The 13,197-nt window shown below is 32.2% G+C and overlaps 1 protein-coding gene across 3 annotated transcripts in view; it reads right to left on the bottom strand.

Moving 5' to 3' along the window:
- LOC129808236 (pseudouridylate synthase RPUSD2-like) overlaps positions 1 to 13,197 on the bottom strand; it is a 351,794-nt gene that overhangs the window by 132,534 nt on the left and 206,063 nt on the right. For all 3 annotated transcript variants that reach the window (XM_055858055.1, XM_055858054.1, XM_055858053.1), the window contains exon 3: positions 11,651 to 11,740. In XM_055858055.1, the coding sequence (XP_055714030.1) occupies positions 11,651 to 11,740 (90 nt within the window). The remainder of the gene's footprint in view (positions 1 to 11,650; positions 11,741 to 13,197) is intronic.

Consider the following 13,197-nt stretch of genomic DNA (forward strand, 5'->3'; position numbering starts at 1 on the left):
AAATGTTGATATACTTTTACACCTAAAAAGTGTTACAGTTATGAGGAAAAAAAGTTATTCGCTCCCTCTTTTTTTCTCAGTGAAGAAAGTACAATAAATAAAACAATAAGATTCTGATGCCCGGCGCACAATAACTTTTGTTTAGTAAACATGTTTTTGACATATCAATGAGAGTGAGTGAGATCTAGATCTAGTCATCTCGCTCATTCGCATGGGAAATTTTGAAAACATGTTTACAAACAAAAGTTATTGTGCGTTGTTCATGAGAAATAAATCTTTTCCAGTTTGTTTGTTTTTTTTTTTATTACCAATTAAATAATTTCCTTAAATTATATACTTCAATTAAAATTTTCTGTTTAAATTTAAAATTGCAGTAAATAAAGGTTTGATAAGTTTAAACAATATTAGTTCACCGACCATCCATAAAACATAGCCAGAGGCACAAATTTCAATTGAAACTGATTTTACACAATTTTCCCAAATTGCCCACGATAAATTTCAAATACAATCTCTCTTGAAATTGCGTTTAATACATCAGATTGAAATTTTATTTAATTTTGCGCTTATTGATGCTTTCCACATGAAATCCTTTTGGGTCAACAAACAAATTAATCATGATATTTCGGATGACTTCCTCATTAATAGGATTGAGAGAGGTGGGATAGGGGTTAACAAAGGAGGGTCTTTTAAATGGAAAATCGGATGTAATGGTCTAAAAGACATTACACACTTGTCTCTCTATGGAAACTACCATCAAACTTTCTCTCCTTCATCCTCTTGTTTCTGACACACTTTCCTCAATCTTGATCAATGTTCCCCTGAATGATGAAAAAGTTTCTTTAAATCAGAATAAAGCTTTTTTTGCTTTATTTTCCTTTCAGAGTCTTGCTGCATTGTATGAAAAAAGTAGTATCCGACAGAATGAAAAAAAGAAGGCATCCGTGATAAAATAAAGGGGCAATTTAGGGTGCTTCATTAGAGATATTTTAATAATGAGAGCACACCTCCCGTCGAAATTTGTAAAATTCTTTGTGGGAAAGTGTTTAAAAAAAAAAGTTTCTTATCGCTTTTTATGTTTCATGCACCCAATGTTAGGGAGAAAAACGGGCAGAGAAAGGAAGTCTGGACGATTTGGAGAGAGTGAAAATGTTACATCATAAAATGGTATTAAAGAGCATAAAAAAAGCATGTTTCACGAGGAAGAAACATTCATCGTTCTAACAAAACACCTCTGCAAAACCTTTATGATAAATATATATTTTTTTTCAACATCCACAAAAGCTCTATTTTCACTTGAAAGCAAAAATATGCACCATTTCATCACCCCACAAACCACTCTCCTCACCCAACCCAATTGTAGAGCATCAGTGAAAACAAAAAAGGGAGAGGGATAGGTAGACAGGTGAAAAATAGATGCGAAATTTACAGAAGGAACTTTTCTTGAGACACCTTCTTGGAGTAAAAGTGGAATTAGGAACTTAAAGACGTGTTTTTTTCTCCATATTTTGAAGTTTTCTTTAAGTATTCCCATACCTTCTTCTTCTTGGGAACTTCTTCATCCTGGGGTGTTGGATATAAAGAAAACTGGACACAAACTTTTTAAAGCTTTTTTCCTTCACTCACAAATCCCATGCCAAGAAGTGGGCAGGAGAGATAATACAATTTTCCATTCAATTCACCATTTTCCTCCAAAGAGGCGGGAAAGTGTTATTCGCAGTAAAGCAATTATTTTGCTGATCAGAGTGCGAAGAGTGGAGCAAAAAAGGGGTTTTATGAGAATAAAATAGACATATTGCATGGTTTTATCCATAAAAAGGGTATTTTGATTTACCACAGAACGAAAAAGAAAATGAAGCATACACACATTAACCTACAAGAAAAGTCGTTTAGAAATTCAGGATTTAAAGGTGTCTACACATTGGAGCTGATTTCGTCAAGAATTATTTCAAAAAGTTTTTGAAAGAAAAATTCCTGTTTTTGAAGGAATTTTTGAAGAAAAATGCCTTCACATTGAGTAATATTTCCATCAAAAATTTTTGACAGATTGCTATGATTTTCCCAAGTCTCTAGCTCATAAGGAAAAGGAAGATGAAGAAAAGACAACTGATAAATTTTTAGGGTTGTCACATTTGAAATTTTCACATTTCAGTCGATTTTTCGACATAAATTTGCAAGAAAAACAGTTCTTCAGAAAAAATTAGAAGAAAACTGTTTTAGATACCTTCTTTTAGTGAAATAATGGTTTCCGTGGATTCGTGGAACTTGAATCTAATAATCGGTAAATAATTTTTAATTGTGAGCAAGAGTTATTCCAGGAAAAAATGCAATGACGAACCTTAACAACCCATCGTGCGAATCTTGCCTTCACAGACAAGGTTCGCACAAATCATCATATTTTTTTCAATTTCCTGTCCAGGAAAAAGAACAGGGGTGACATGATAACTTATTTTCGATTAAGAATTAAGATTTTAAGAATGTCACAATGAATGGCCCAGCAATGCGTAAATAGTCGACAATCACTTCATCTAACAGATATAGAAATATCGATACTATCGATTCGATAGTATCGAAAAGTTATCATTCCACCCCAGATTTTACTGCACTGAATGAGGCACGCCTAGAAAGTTAAAAGACCACAGATTCTTGTGGTATAGCGCATTTGATTGTCCATTTTACCGTTCAGCCAGAAAAAAATCTTGAATATTAACTTTCAAAAAGCGTGCGAACCATCCCTCACTTCCCCTACAGCGTGCTTCCTTTTCAGAATTAAACTTTAATTTCTTTTATTTAGATAAAAATTTTAAATACTCTACCAATTTATTGAAGAACTCTGGCCAAAGAGTAGTGTTTGTTGATGAATTTCTTTCAAACAGTTGAATATTTTTGTTATGACTTTTTTTTACTCCGCATGAAATTCGTTCTACGGCTGATTCATTCAAAAGAAATCGCCTGCGGGTATGCAAATTTTCTCGATGCATAAAGCCATTTCGTGCGTTTTTTTTCGGTCCCAAAAATGTGCATAATTCCGGGACTGGGTGTACTATCCACGGATAAATAGCTTTATTCGTAAATTGACCCCATACCGAATTTCATAAAGATCCCTTTAACTGATGTTGAGTAATTCGAAGTCAAAATTGTATTTTTTTTTTCGAAAGGATAAAGGCGTTTTCACAAGAACTCCCGGCGAATATCGTCCTGGGTCTCGGTAGTTTTTCATTCTACACCATTACCTACAAAATGCACCTAGTCCCATCTGTGGTCGCCACATAGACCAACTCCCATACATTTTTTCCCAATGTCCTTTTCTTCAAAAACCCATCTTATTGTCAAAAAATCATACTAATGTGTAGTCAATTTTTTTATGCACACACTGAGAAAAAACTGGGGTGCGATTAACTTTTTTTCCTCATAACTTTAACACTTTTTAGGTGTAAAAATATATCAACATTTTTTAGTGTTAATTTTACACCTCTTTAAAGGTAAGATTGACATGAAAAAGGGTAACTTTAACCCCTAATACACCTAAAAAAGGTAATATTTACACCGATTTCGGATCAATACTGCAGGGTAAAATAAACATTTCCGGAATGTTGTTTTAACTTTTTCGGATTTCTCTCAGTGCACTTCTTGAAGCTCATTTTTGACAGAAATTTCTCATAATGTGTAGACACCTTAAAGGCTTCTACACAATGGGGACACTTTCGTCAAAAATTGCTTCTTAAAGGAAATTGTCTGCAGTGTTGTATGTCAAATTGTCAAAGTTTTGTCAAAAAAAAAAATTGACGAAAATTGCTCCCAGTTTGTAGAGACCTTAAAGGCGTCTACACATTGGGAGCAATTTTCGTCAAAAATTGCGTTTTTGACAAAAATTTGACGTTTCTCCCTACAACGCTGCAGGGAATTTCCTTCAAAAAGCAATTTTTGACAAAAATTGCTCCCAATGTGTAGAGGCCATAAGGGAAAATAAAATTTTTGAAGAAAGATTTTCTTATGGAAAGCTCGGAACGAAAATTAGACTAAATTACGAGAATTAAAAAATAATTATGAGTTGCGCTCGAAGCTATAGCTTTAGATGAAGTTTTTTTTCTAATCACATTTTCTTCAATTCTTTAGATTTTTTTCCGCATTATAAATTAATACAAAATTTCCAAATAGTCTGTGTTATACATTATATTCAAACATATTTAGAGTGAATTTATATTGTCTCTGTGGCATTTATTAAATCTCCCTTTTCCGCACCCAAAAAAAAAGTAGCATAAAGGGGACATTAGAGCATGTAACAACAATATGGTTAAGGGTTTATAAATGTGCTAAGGAGTGGGTAGAGGGATGGAGTGTTAGCATTATGAATGGGTGTGAAATACTCATGGGACAATGTCTAAATTTACACTCCAAGCAATTACTTATAATGTGTCTCTAATGTCATGGATATTTTGTTGAGACATTGTTGAATGTGAGGCAGTTTTGTCTGCAACCGAAATGCCTCAATAATCGTTACTTCTTGTTATTGCAAAACTCACAGTATTTTAACACTTTGTCCACTTTGCTACGTTTTTTTTTTGTTTTAGCACCATCACAATTTTCATCTTTTCCGGAATGGAAGTGAAAGTTACTGTATTACCCAGAGAGTTTTTTTCTCATCCAACCCATCTCTCTTTGATATCATATCATTTTACTACGTGGTTTGAACTTTTTTTCTGCCTGTGATTTTTTTTTGCACAGACAAAAATATTCAGCTTCTAAATGGGCAAAAGTTCAGGAGGTGAAAATGTGTGTGAGAAATCAATGTGGTTTGCAGTAGAAAAAAGCTCAGTGGAATTTACATAAATATTTCAAGTCTACGATTTCAAGAACCCTTTTTTATGTGGTTATTTTTGCATTGAATACTGAAAAATTCTCACATTTCTGATGGAAAGTTTCCTTTCTGGGGGAGATTTTTATCAAATTTTACGCCCATTGTTGAAAAATTTTGATGGCAAAGTGTCCCAAAATGGAAGACTTTCGTGACACTTTATTGATGACTTTACGACTTCCTGCTTCTCAATCAAATGGATACAGAAAGTTCAATTTTCAGGAATATTGTTGGTATTTCAGAAGTTAAATTGATTTTTGACTGAAAAAATGGCATTAAACGTTGACTAACTCTTGACCATTCTTGCATGGAGTCATTAATATTTTATGATAAGCTTTGAAGCCTTACTGTGTTATCACACTTGCACATTAAAATTTTAATATGATTTACATTAATTGTCGCTGGTGAGAGTCCAAATGTGTAATTTGTGTGTTTGAATCATTTTATATTGATTATTTTATCTATTTGTTGATAAAAAGATAGACTTGGCCCGCAAAATTTGATATAAATTGATTTATAGCATTAATGCGAGAAATTAATGTGATTTTCTCTTTAATTTTTTAATGTGAAAAATATTTATGCTTTAGGTAAATTTAAACTTATTTTTGCAGGCCAAGTCCACTTCTTTATCAATAAATAGAAAACCCCAAATATTAAGTGACCCAAAGATACAAATAACATATTTGGACGCTCACAAGCGACAATTAATGTGAATTACATTAAAATTTTAATGTGCAAGTGTGATAACGCCGTTATATTAAGCATTGTACCACACGTTCTTTTTATTATGTATACGTATGTATGTATGTATTTATAGGACACTAGGGAGCGATAGGGTAAGATAGGGTAATTTGGAATCATGTCTAATGTAGAACTATGACATTTCCTGACAATTTTAGATGGTAAAAGGAAAAAAAAAACGCAGAAGTACTCTTGAATGAAAACTCCTGTACTTCTTCGTGGTTTTCTTTTTCTCTTTGAGCATCTGAATCAGTGAGAAAATAGCAAAAATCCAAAATAGACAAAATTCCGAAATACCCCATCTTACCTTAGGGCTGCCTTGAAAACGCTTTCGCAATATAGAAAGGAATCTGGATTTATTCATAATTTAATTTAGATCCACAATTGATTTGTATATCCAAATCACATTACCGGAAATCCGGAAGAGTTAAAATAATATTCCGGAAATGTTAATTTTACCCTGCTGTATTGATCCAAAATCGGTGTAAATATTACCCTTTTTAGGTGTATTAGGGGTTAAAGTAACTCTTTTTCATGTCAATTTTACACTTAAAAAGGTGTAAAATTAACCTTAAAAAATGTTGATATATTTTTACACCTAAAAAGTGTTAAAGTTCTGAGAAAAAAAGTTAATCGCACCCTCTTTTTTTCTCAGTGTTTAGAAAATTTGCGAAAAAGATAGATTTTTGCTGTAGCCATAGCTCAATATAGCCCTACCCTCCCCTATATGGATCGTACGAAGATATCTAGTGATTCGATATTTCCATCATCCGAAGATTTAAAATCTTCCACTACTAGAATTGCATGATATTTATACCAAAAACTTTATTTGCCATACAAAGGAGTTCAAGCACTCTGCGAATTGTCTTCGCCATTGATGTTTGGGTTTGGGTATAAATCACTTTATTATCGTTTTGGAAGAGTTCTTAAATCATCTGCAGACCATTTCAGAATTTACTGGAGCTTATTGGTTTAATACCAATCGATTTTAAGTATGACTTTGCTATTATAGATTGAATTCAAGCTCGTTAGGAGCTTAAATATCTTTCAAATGAGTCCAATCTTGGCAAAATCGATAGAGAAACAAACCATTTGGACTAGCTTTATACCATAAACTTATTAAACAATCCAAAGTTATTAAAAAAATTTGTATATGGTAAATGTGCCAAATTTCGGCATAGTTGCATGCAAACGACAAAGTCTCAAGTTTGAAATGTAATATTTTTAATTAAAATTGAATATTTTTGTTACTCTTTTATAAGGAGTGTTCCTTGGAATCTTGCAGACAGTTTATCATTTTTATTTTCTCTAAAATCATTCTTAATACATTTTAAAATGAATAAAAATGTAGACATAGCATTGGTGGCCTATTTCGGCCACCTTCGTTCTCATAGTACCTTACCCTTCCAGAATTCTTTCAATGTCTTTTTCAGATCATCTTGCTCGTCAAAGCGACGATTTTTTGTTATTTTTTTGCATTCTACAATCTCAAGAGAATGCAAAAACTAAAAATTCATGGAAATTCGAGGAACAAAAAATATGGCCGAAATTGCAAGCTGGACGGAATTTGGCACACTTACCCTAAATTATTTCTCAAAAATATGAAAGTTTTCATATATTTTAAAGATCAAACTTTTCTATTTTCTCAATTTTGTATTAACAAAATTTACAAATTAGGATATAGTAAAGCTTTTCTTCATAAAAAACAAGAAATATTGAAAATTTTCATGACAATTCCAAGATTTTTTTTTACATTTCTCTATTTTGAAATCATAACAAGGTAAGTGATGAATGTATCGACCATGAGGGTTGGATCGTCACCACAAAATTTTTTTTGTTAATATTCCTTACTTTAAATGAAGTATCTTTTAGAACATATGCTGCCTTAGTAACTAATCTAAGATATCTTCCAATAAAACAATTAGTAAAAAACAACGAATAATTTAAAAAGGATACTAAAATCACTGTGAAAGCTCAAATGAAAACAAAATAGTTACTGCATTTAATTGTCAGAGAGTTAAAGTGTTTTGAAAATACAACAAAAGTCCATTTTCTTCAAAAAAAAAAATAACAAAAAGTATTATTAACACTTAAAATAAAAAGTTAAAATCTACCCTAATTTGTAATGTGTAATCCAAAGTGTTGCAAATTACAATATACACACTCGGAATAGAAAGAACGATGCCCGAAGGAGAGTTCATGAACAATCTGACATTTTCTACGAAAAGTTCCAACAAACTTTTAATTACACATAAAGTTCCCGTCATAAACTTCTTCCCCCATTTGCTAATGACAATTGAAATTACTGTAGTTTCCACTGATAAGCTCAATAAAAATCCAAACTACTCCATTTCTATCAATCTCCTGAAGGAGGTAAACTCTATAAAATTCACCATCTATATATATATATATATATATATATAATTTAAATCATTTTAGATTGAAACTTTATGTACACCAAATTCACCATACCAAATTGCAATTGACTGAAGCGGAAAAGTGTTGAATTTTATAGGTCAGGAAAACATTCAGGGAAAACTAACTTGAAGGAATTTGAAATTACAATTCTTTCCCATATTACATGTGGTTCCACTCCTTTGAGATTTCTGACCAATAAAACCCATGTTCTATACGAGAAATGCAAGATTTTTATCGATCAAATTAGAGGCTGGAGAATGTGCTATAAATTTCAGTGAATTGTCCCATAAATAACATCTCTGGTTATCGGGTTTTTTTTTTTTGATAAAAAATATGAAACTGATTTCCGGGGAAATACACTTTGCTGATAGATAGACCCTTCACTTGATTTATACTTAAAGCTGTTGTTAAAAAATGTAGGTCAAAGAATATTGTCAAAAGAGGTTTGTTGAGATTTTTATGGTTACAGAAAAAATTGAATAATGCTGATGGTGTTGATATAAAAGCCAAAAATTCAATTTGAGGTATGAACCATAAAGAACTGTGTCAGAGATTTTTTTTTTATATTAAGGTAGGGGGAGGTGGGGCTACTCTGAGCTGTGGGGTTAGATTGTTATACAACTTTTTCGCCCATTTATAAATGTAAGCCGGTATAGTTATTCTAGTTTGTATATTTCAATTGATAAGTGTGAAAAAACTAAAAGTATGAGTTTTAGAAGAAAAAAAGGTAAACCGCCTGTGGACGGTGTTATCGGTTCAATGTAAAATTTTCAAAAATTACCGAACTTTTATTTTAATTGTTTTGCTTGTTCTGGTAAAATATATTATTATTTTGAAATATATTAATCATGGAAAACAATTGAGATTACACAAAAAGACTGTCCAGAATGAGTAAAATGGTCAATTTCTGCAAATTAAGCGAAATTAATAAAAAAAAACAGACTTCAACAGTGATTATGAATTCCCTAATTCGTCCTTTAATGCCCCAGATCGTGAAATAAAACCAGAAGATGAGCAATGTATTTCAAAGGATCTTCAAATTATATAAGAAGGTGACGTTTTCATAGCTGACCTGTGACCTATTCGGTAAAAATCAGTCTTATTCAAACACTTTGAGCTTCAATAACGTCTAGGGGAATGTAGGCATGGTTCGCACAGAGTGAACCTTCAAACGATGCGAATTTTCTCTTCGTCTGCAAAGAGTTGACCTACCATTTCTTATCTCGTTTCATGAGCTTAATAATGATCTATCTTATGGCAAAGAAATAACGATCTAGCTCTTTGCAAACAAAGAGAAAATTTGCGTTGTTTGAAGGTTGACTCTGTGCGAACCATGCCAACATTCCCCTAATTATAAAAGTTATAAACGTTTTTTTCCTAAAAATTATCATTTCCTAGATAATCATACAACATTCATCCATAAAAAACGTTTGAAATTCGTTTATTTTACGATTTGTTCATTATTTTTCAACAAAAATATTTCAGTAATTTTATGCCTTAAACCGATATGATCGCCTCCAGGCGGTCTTTACCTTTTCTCACCTGGCGCCCAAACGGAAAAAGATAATGAAGAATGGATGGTTTTTTTTGAGTTCAGTGGACCATTAATTACTCTAGACAAAATTATTTAACTACTTTTTTTTGGATATTAAAGAAAACACTGTTAGAGGGTTAAAACTCGGTTTCCATTAGAAATAGAAGAAAAAATCGTATAACAATGTAGCCCCACAGCTTAAAATAGCCCTGCCTCCCCCTATATGCTCAATTTGCCTTTATTTTTCACACAATATGAAAAAATGATCAACTACAGTATCTAATTTACTCACAAATTAGAAATAAAAAATAAAACTTTCCTTGATTTTATCGACGATTCCATTCCATTATATTCTCGGTCCCAGAAACAACATATCTCTCGGATTAATATATTTCTAAGTCGACTTAGAATATTATGGAATGGAACCAGTGACATACTCCGGAACATATTCCTTAAAAAAAGTTTTTCGTAAATATAAAAAGCATATAAAATAAACTAAAAAAAATATCTTGTTTTTTAGCACTTTACTGTTCTCAAGTACTTCTGCATTACCTGCAGTGCATTACCATCTTTTCTTTGCGTTGGTTCCTGTCTCGACTGTTTCACGGCTTTAGAACACAGGAAAAACTGAGGCAAACAACTGAGACAAGAACCCCAAGAATCAATATAAAGGCAAGTCTTTAATGCAGCAGCACTTGAGAACAGTAAAATGATAAAAACTAAAAAGAAGAAATCTTGCTCCTCCATAGGGTAAAGTGGTACACGTTGGACAGGTCTGTTTTTCTTGATAAATTTAGTACTTCATTTTTATTTGTATATTTTTAATGCTTTAGTTTTATAATTTGGTTCCTTGTGCTTATGGCTCCGGCACACCTTTTAGATCAGGAAAAGTTCATGAAATCAAAATTCACATCGCTTTCATTCTCACACGTTTTGAATATGTCTATCTCATTTTTTCGAGCTCCAAATTCGATTGAGCTAAATTGAATTTGTTGTGATGCTTAAAAGAAGAAGAAGAGTGCAAAAAATGAGATAGGCATATAACAAAACGTGTGAAAAAGAAAGTGATTCGAATTTAGACTTCATGAAATTTTCCTGATCTAAAAGGTGTGCTGAAGCCATTAAAAACAAATTTTGTACTGCATTTATCAAGAAAAAAGCCATGTCTAACTTGTACCGGCGAATTGCCCAACTTGTAACACTAATTCCAAATTATATCACTTTACCCTATTCTCTTTAGTTTATGACTGTTTTCATTTTCTTCTGCGTTATCGACCTTTCCTCTGTGTTGGTTCCTGTTTCGACTGTTTTCCACGCAATCTTCATCGTGTTCTTAAACCCCCAAAACAGTCGAGACAAGAATCAATGCAAAGAATAATCGATTATGTAGAAGCACTTGAGAACAGTTAAGTGGTAAAAAAAAATGTGCCTTTTCAATGGAACATCGCCATAGAGATTATCCGATATTTCTCGCTGTGTATTAATTTAGGGAATGAATAATTTGGAATGTTGTGAATTCAGCAAGAAATTAGAAAGATGACCGAGCTCACCTAAGCGGTATTCCGAGGCCAAAAATTTCCGAGGGGGAAAGCTCGGGCAAGCAAATTTGTGTTTGTACACAAAAACCCATGAATATTCCACGCAGTTCCACCCTTTACTATGCAATATTTTCCTTTTTGGTACACCCCACAGTGTTTAAGTTTCTACCACTCTGGTGAGAAGGAGATTCAGCTGTTTTTCACTCACTGTGATAAAGGATAATTTCTACATGTGGGATACCAGTGAGGATTTTCACATTATAGAAATACATTATTTAAGAGCAAACACCAAACCATGTGTGAAACATGTCACGTATAAATAGTATTGTTTCCAACCCACCTGACACCCTCAATTTTGCACAGAGGAGCAAAAGAAAACCCTCTCTGTAAACCTAATTGGATACCTTATTACTGTTGGCGAATTTATCCAAAGCTCTTTGGGCAACATTATTTCCCGTTTGCCTTTTAAATGCTATGATAATTTTAATTGAAAGCAATATGAAGGCATCCTTCGGCAAAAACGGATGCTTGAATGGGGAATTATAGGGGGCGGGGATTGTAAATTACCTTCTTGAGATCCTTAAGTTGCTCAACATCGTCAGCTTTGCGCTTTTCTGTGGCAACCAATTTGGATTTTTCCTTATCACCAGCAATTATCTGTAAAAGAATTAAAAATAAAAATTGATTAAGATAATATATTATATATTTAAATACTGGAATTTAGAGTCAAAATATAGGGGAAGGCTTTCAGGCAGGGTTGGGCGAATTTTTTACATTTTACATCATTTTTTACATAGTAAAAAAAGCTTTTGACATGTGCTACATTTTTAACGTGTAAAGTTAAAATGTAAGAAATGTAAAATTGATTGATACTCATCAAATATCAAGTTCAATTTTTTTTACTCAATCAAAGATTTCGCTGTAATCAGTAAAATATGAAGCTTGTCGTCTAAAATGCATGATGTAATTTACTGGCAATACCAATTCTATTTCTACTACCCGGTTGAACCAATATAATAGTAACCATCTAAATGATTAATAATTTTTGAACTTCTATGTCTACATGCTCAGGGAGTTTTCCAATTGTTCCGTGGTTTCTGCTAATCATTAATATTCTAAAAATCACTTAAATTAAGATTTATTTCCTACTCTCTTCATAACGATTTTGGAGATTTTGCTATATACCTTGTCCAAGATATCACATTCCAGAAAACAAAGTTCATGAAAAGAATCAGTGTCTCCTTGCTAACACTGATTCTGTGGTAAAGAATGTTTCTGTGATAATACACTAAAACCCCTAAAACCCATCGTGCTTTATTATTTAAATGAGACTAACGTATGAAAAAAAATCACACAGAAATTACGATATTGTGTCTATTTTTAATAAATCTGCACAGAATCCGAGTAAAATTGATCTAAATTGCTAAATTTTTCGTTCGAAAGCTGTGTAGATTTTATATTAAATTTTAACCATTTTGTGCTGCAACTGTGCGCTCTTTATTTGTAATTTTAATCTTTTCGTGTTAAAGGTATTTGTGTATTACATACACTGAGAGAAATCCGAAAAAGTTAAAATAACATTCCGGAAATGTTAATTTTACCCTGCAGTATTGATCCGAAATCGGTGTAAATATTACTCTTATTAGGTGTATTAGGGGTTAAAGGTAACCTTTTTCATGTTAATTTTACCCTTAATAAGGCGTACAATTAACATTAAAAAATGTTGATATATTTTTGCACCTAAAGAGTGTTAAATTTCTGAGGAAAAATGTTAATCGCACCCTCTTTTTTTCTCAGTGTACAAGTAAAATTTTTTTATGCTTAAGTTGTGCAGGATTTGAACATAATATTAACCAGTTTATGCTGAACCAGTGCCGGTTCTGTGACAACCTTTTTTTACCTAAAGCTGTGCGGGTTTTATGCAAAATTATGATCGTTTTTACTGAAGATTAATTTAGAAATATATTTTTTGACTTTGTTCTTTGCGTAGTGTATCTAACCCTTTTATATTAAGAACATAAAACCTTAAATTTTTCCTGCAGTTCTGGATTTTTTATTGGCTTCTTAAATATACGAAAACAGCTAAATAATTCTTCATCAACTCTTCTATTTGA

Source organism: Phlebotomus papatasi, chromosome 3 (assembly GCF_024763615.1).
Source record: "Phlebotomus papatasi isolate M1 chromosome 3, Ppap_2.1, whole genome shotgun sequence".
Taxonomy (NCBI): domain Eukaryota; kingdom Metazoa; phylum Arthropoda; class Insecta; order Diptera; family Psychodidae; genus Phlebotomus; species Phlebotomus papatasi.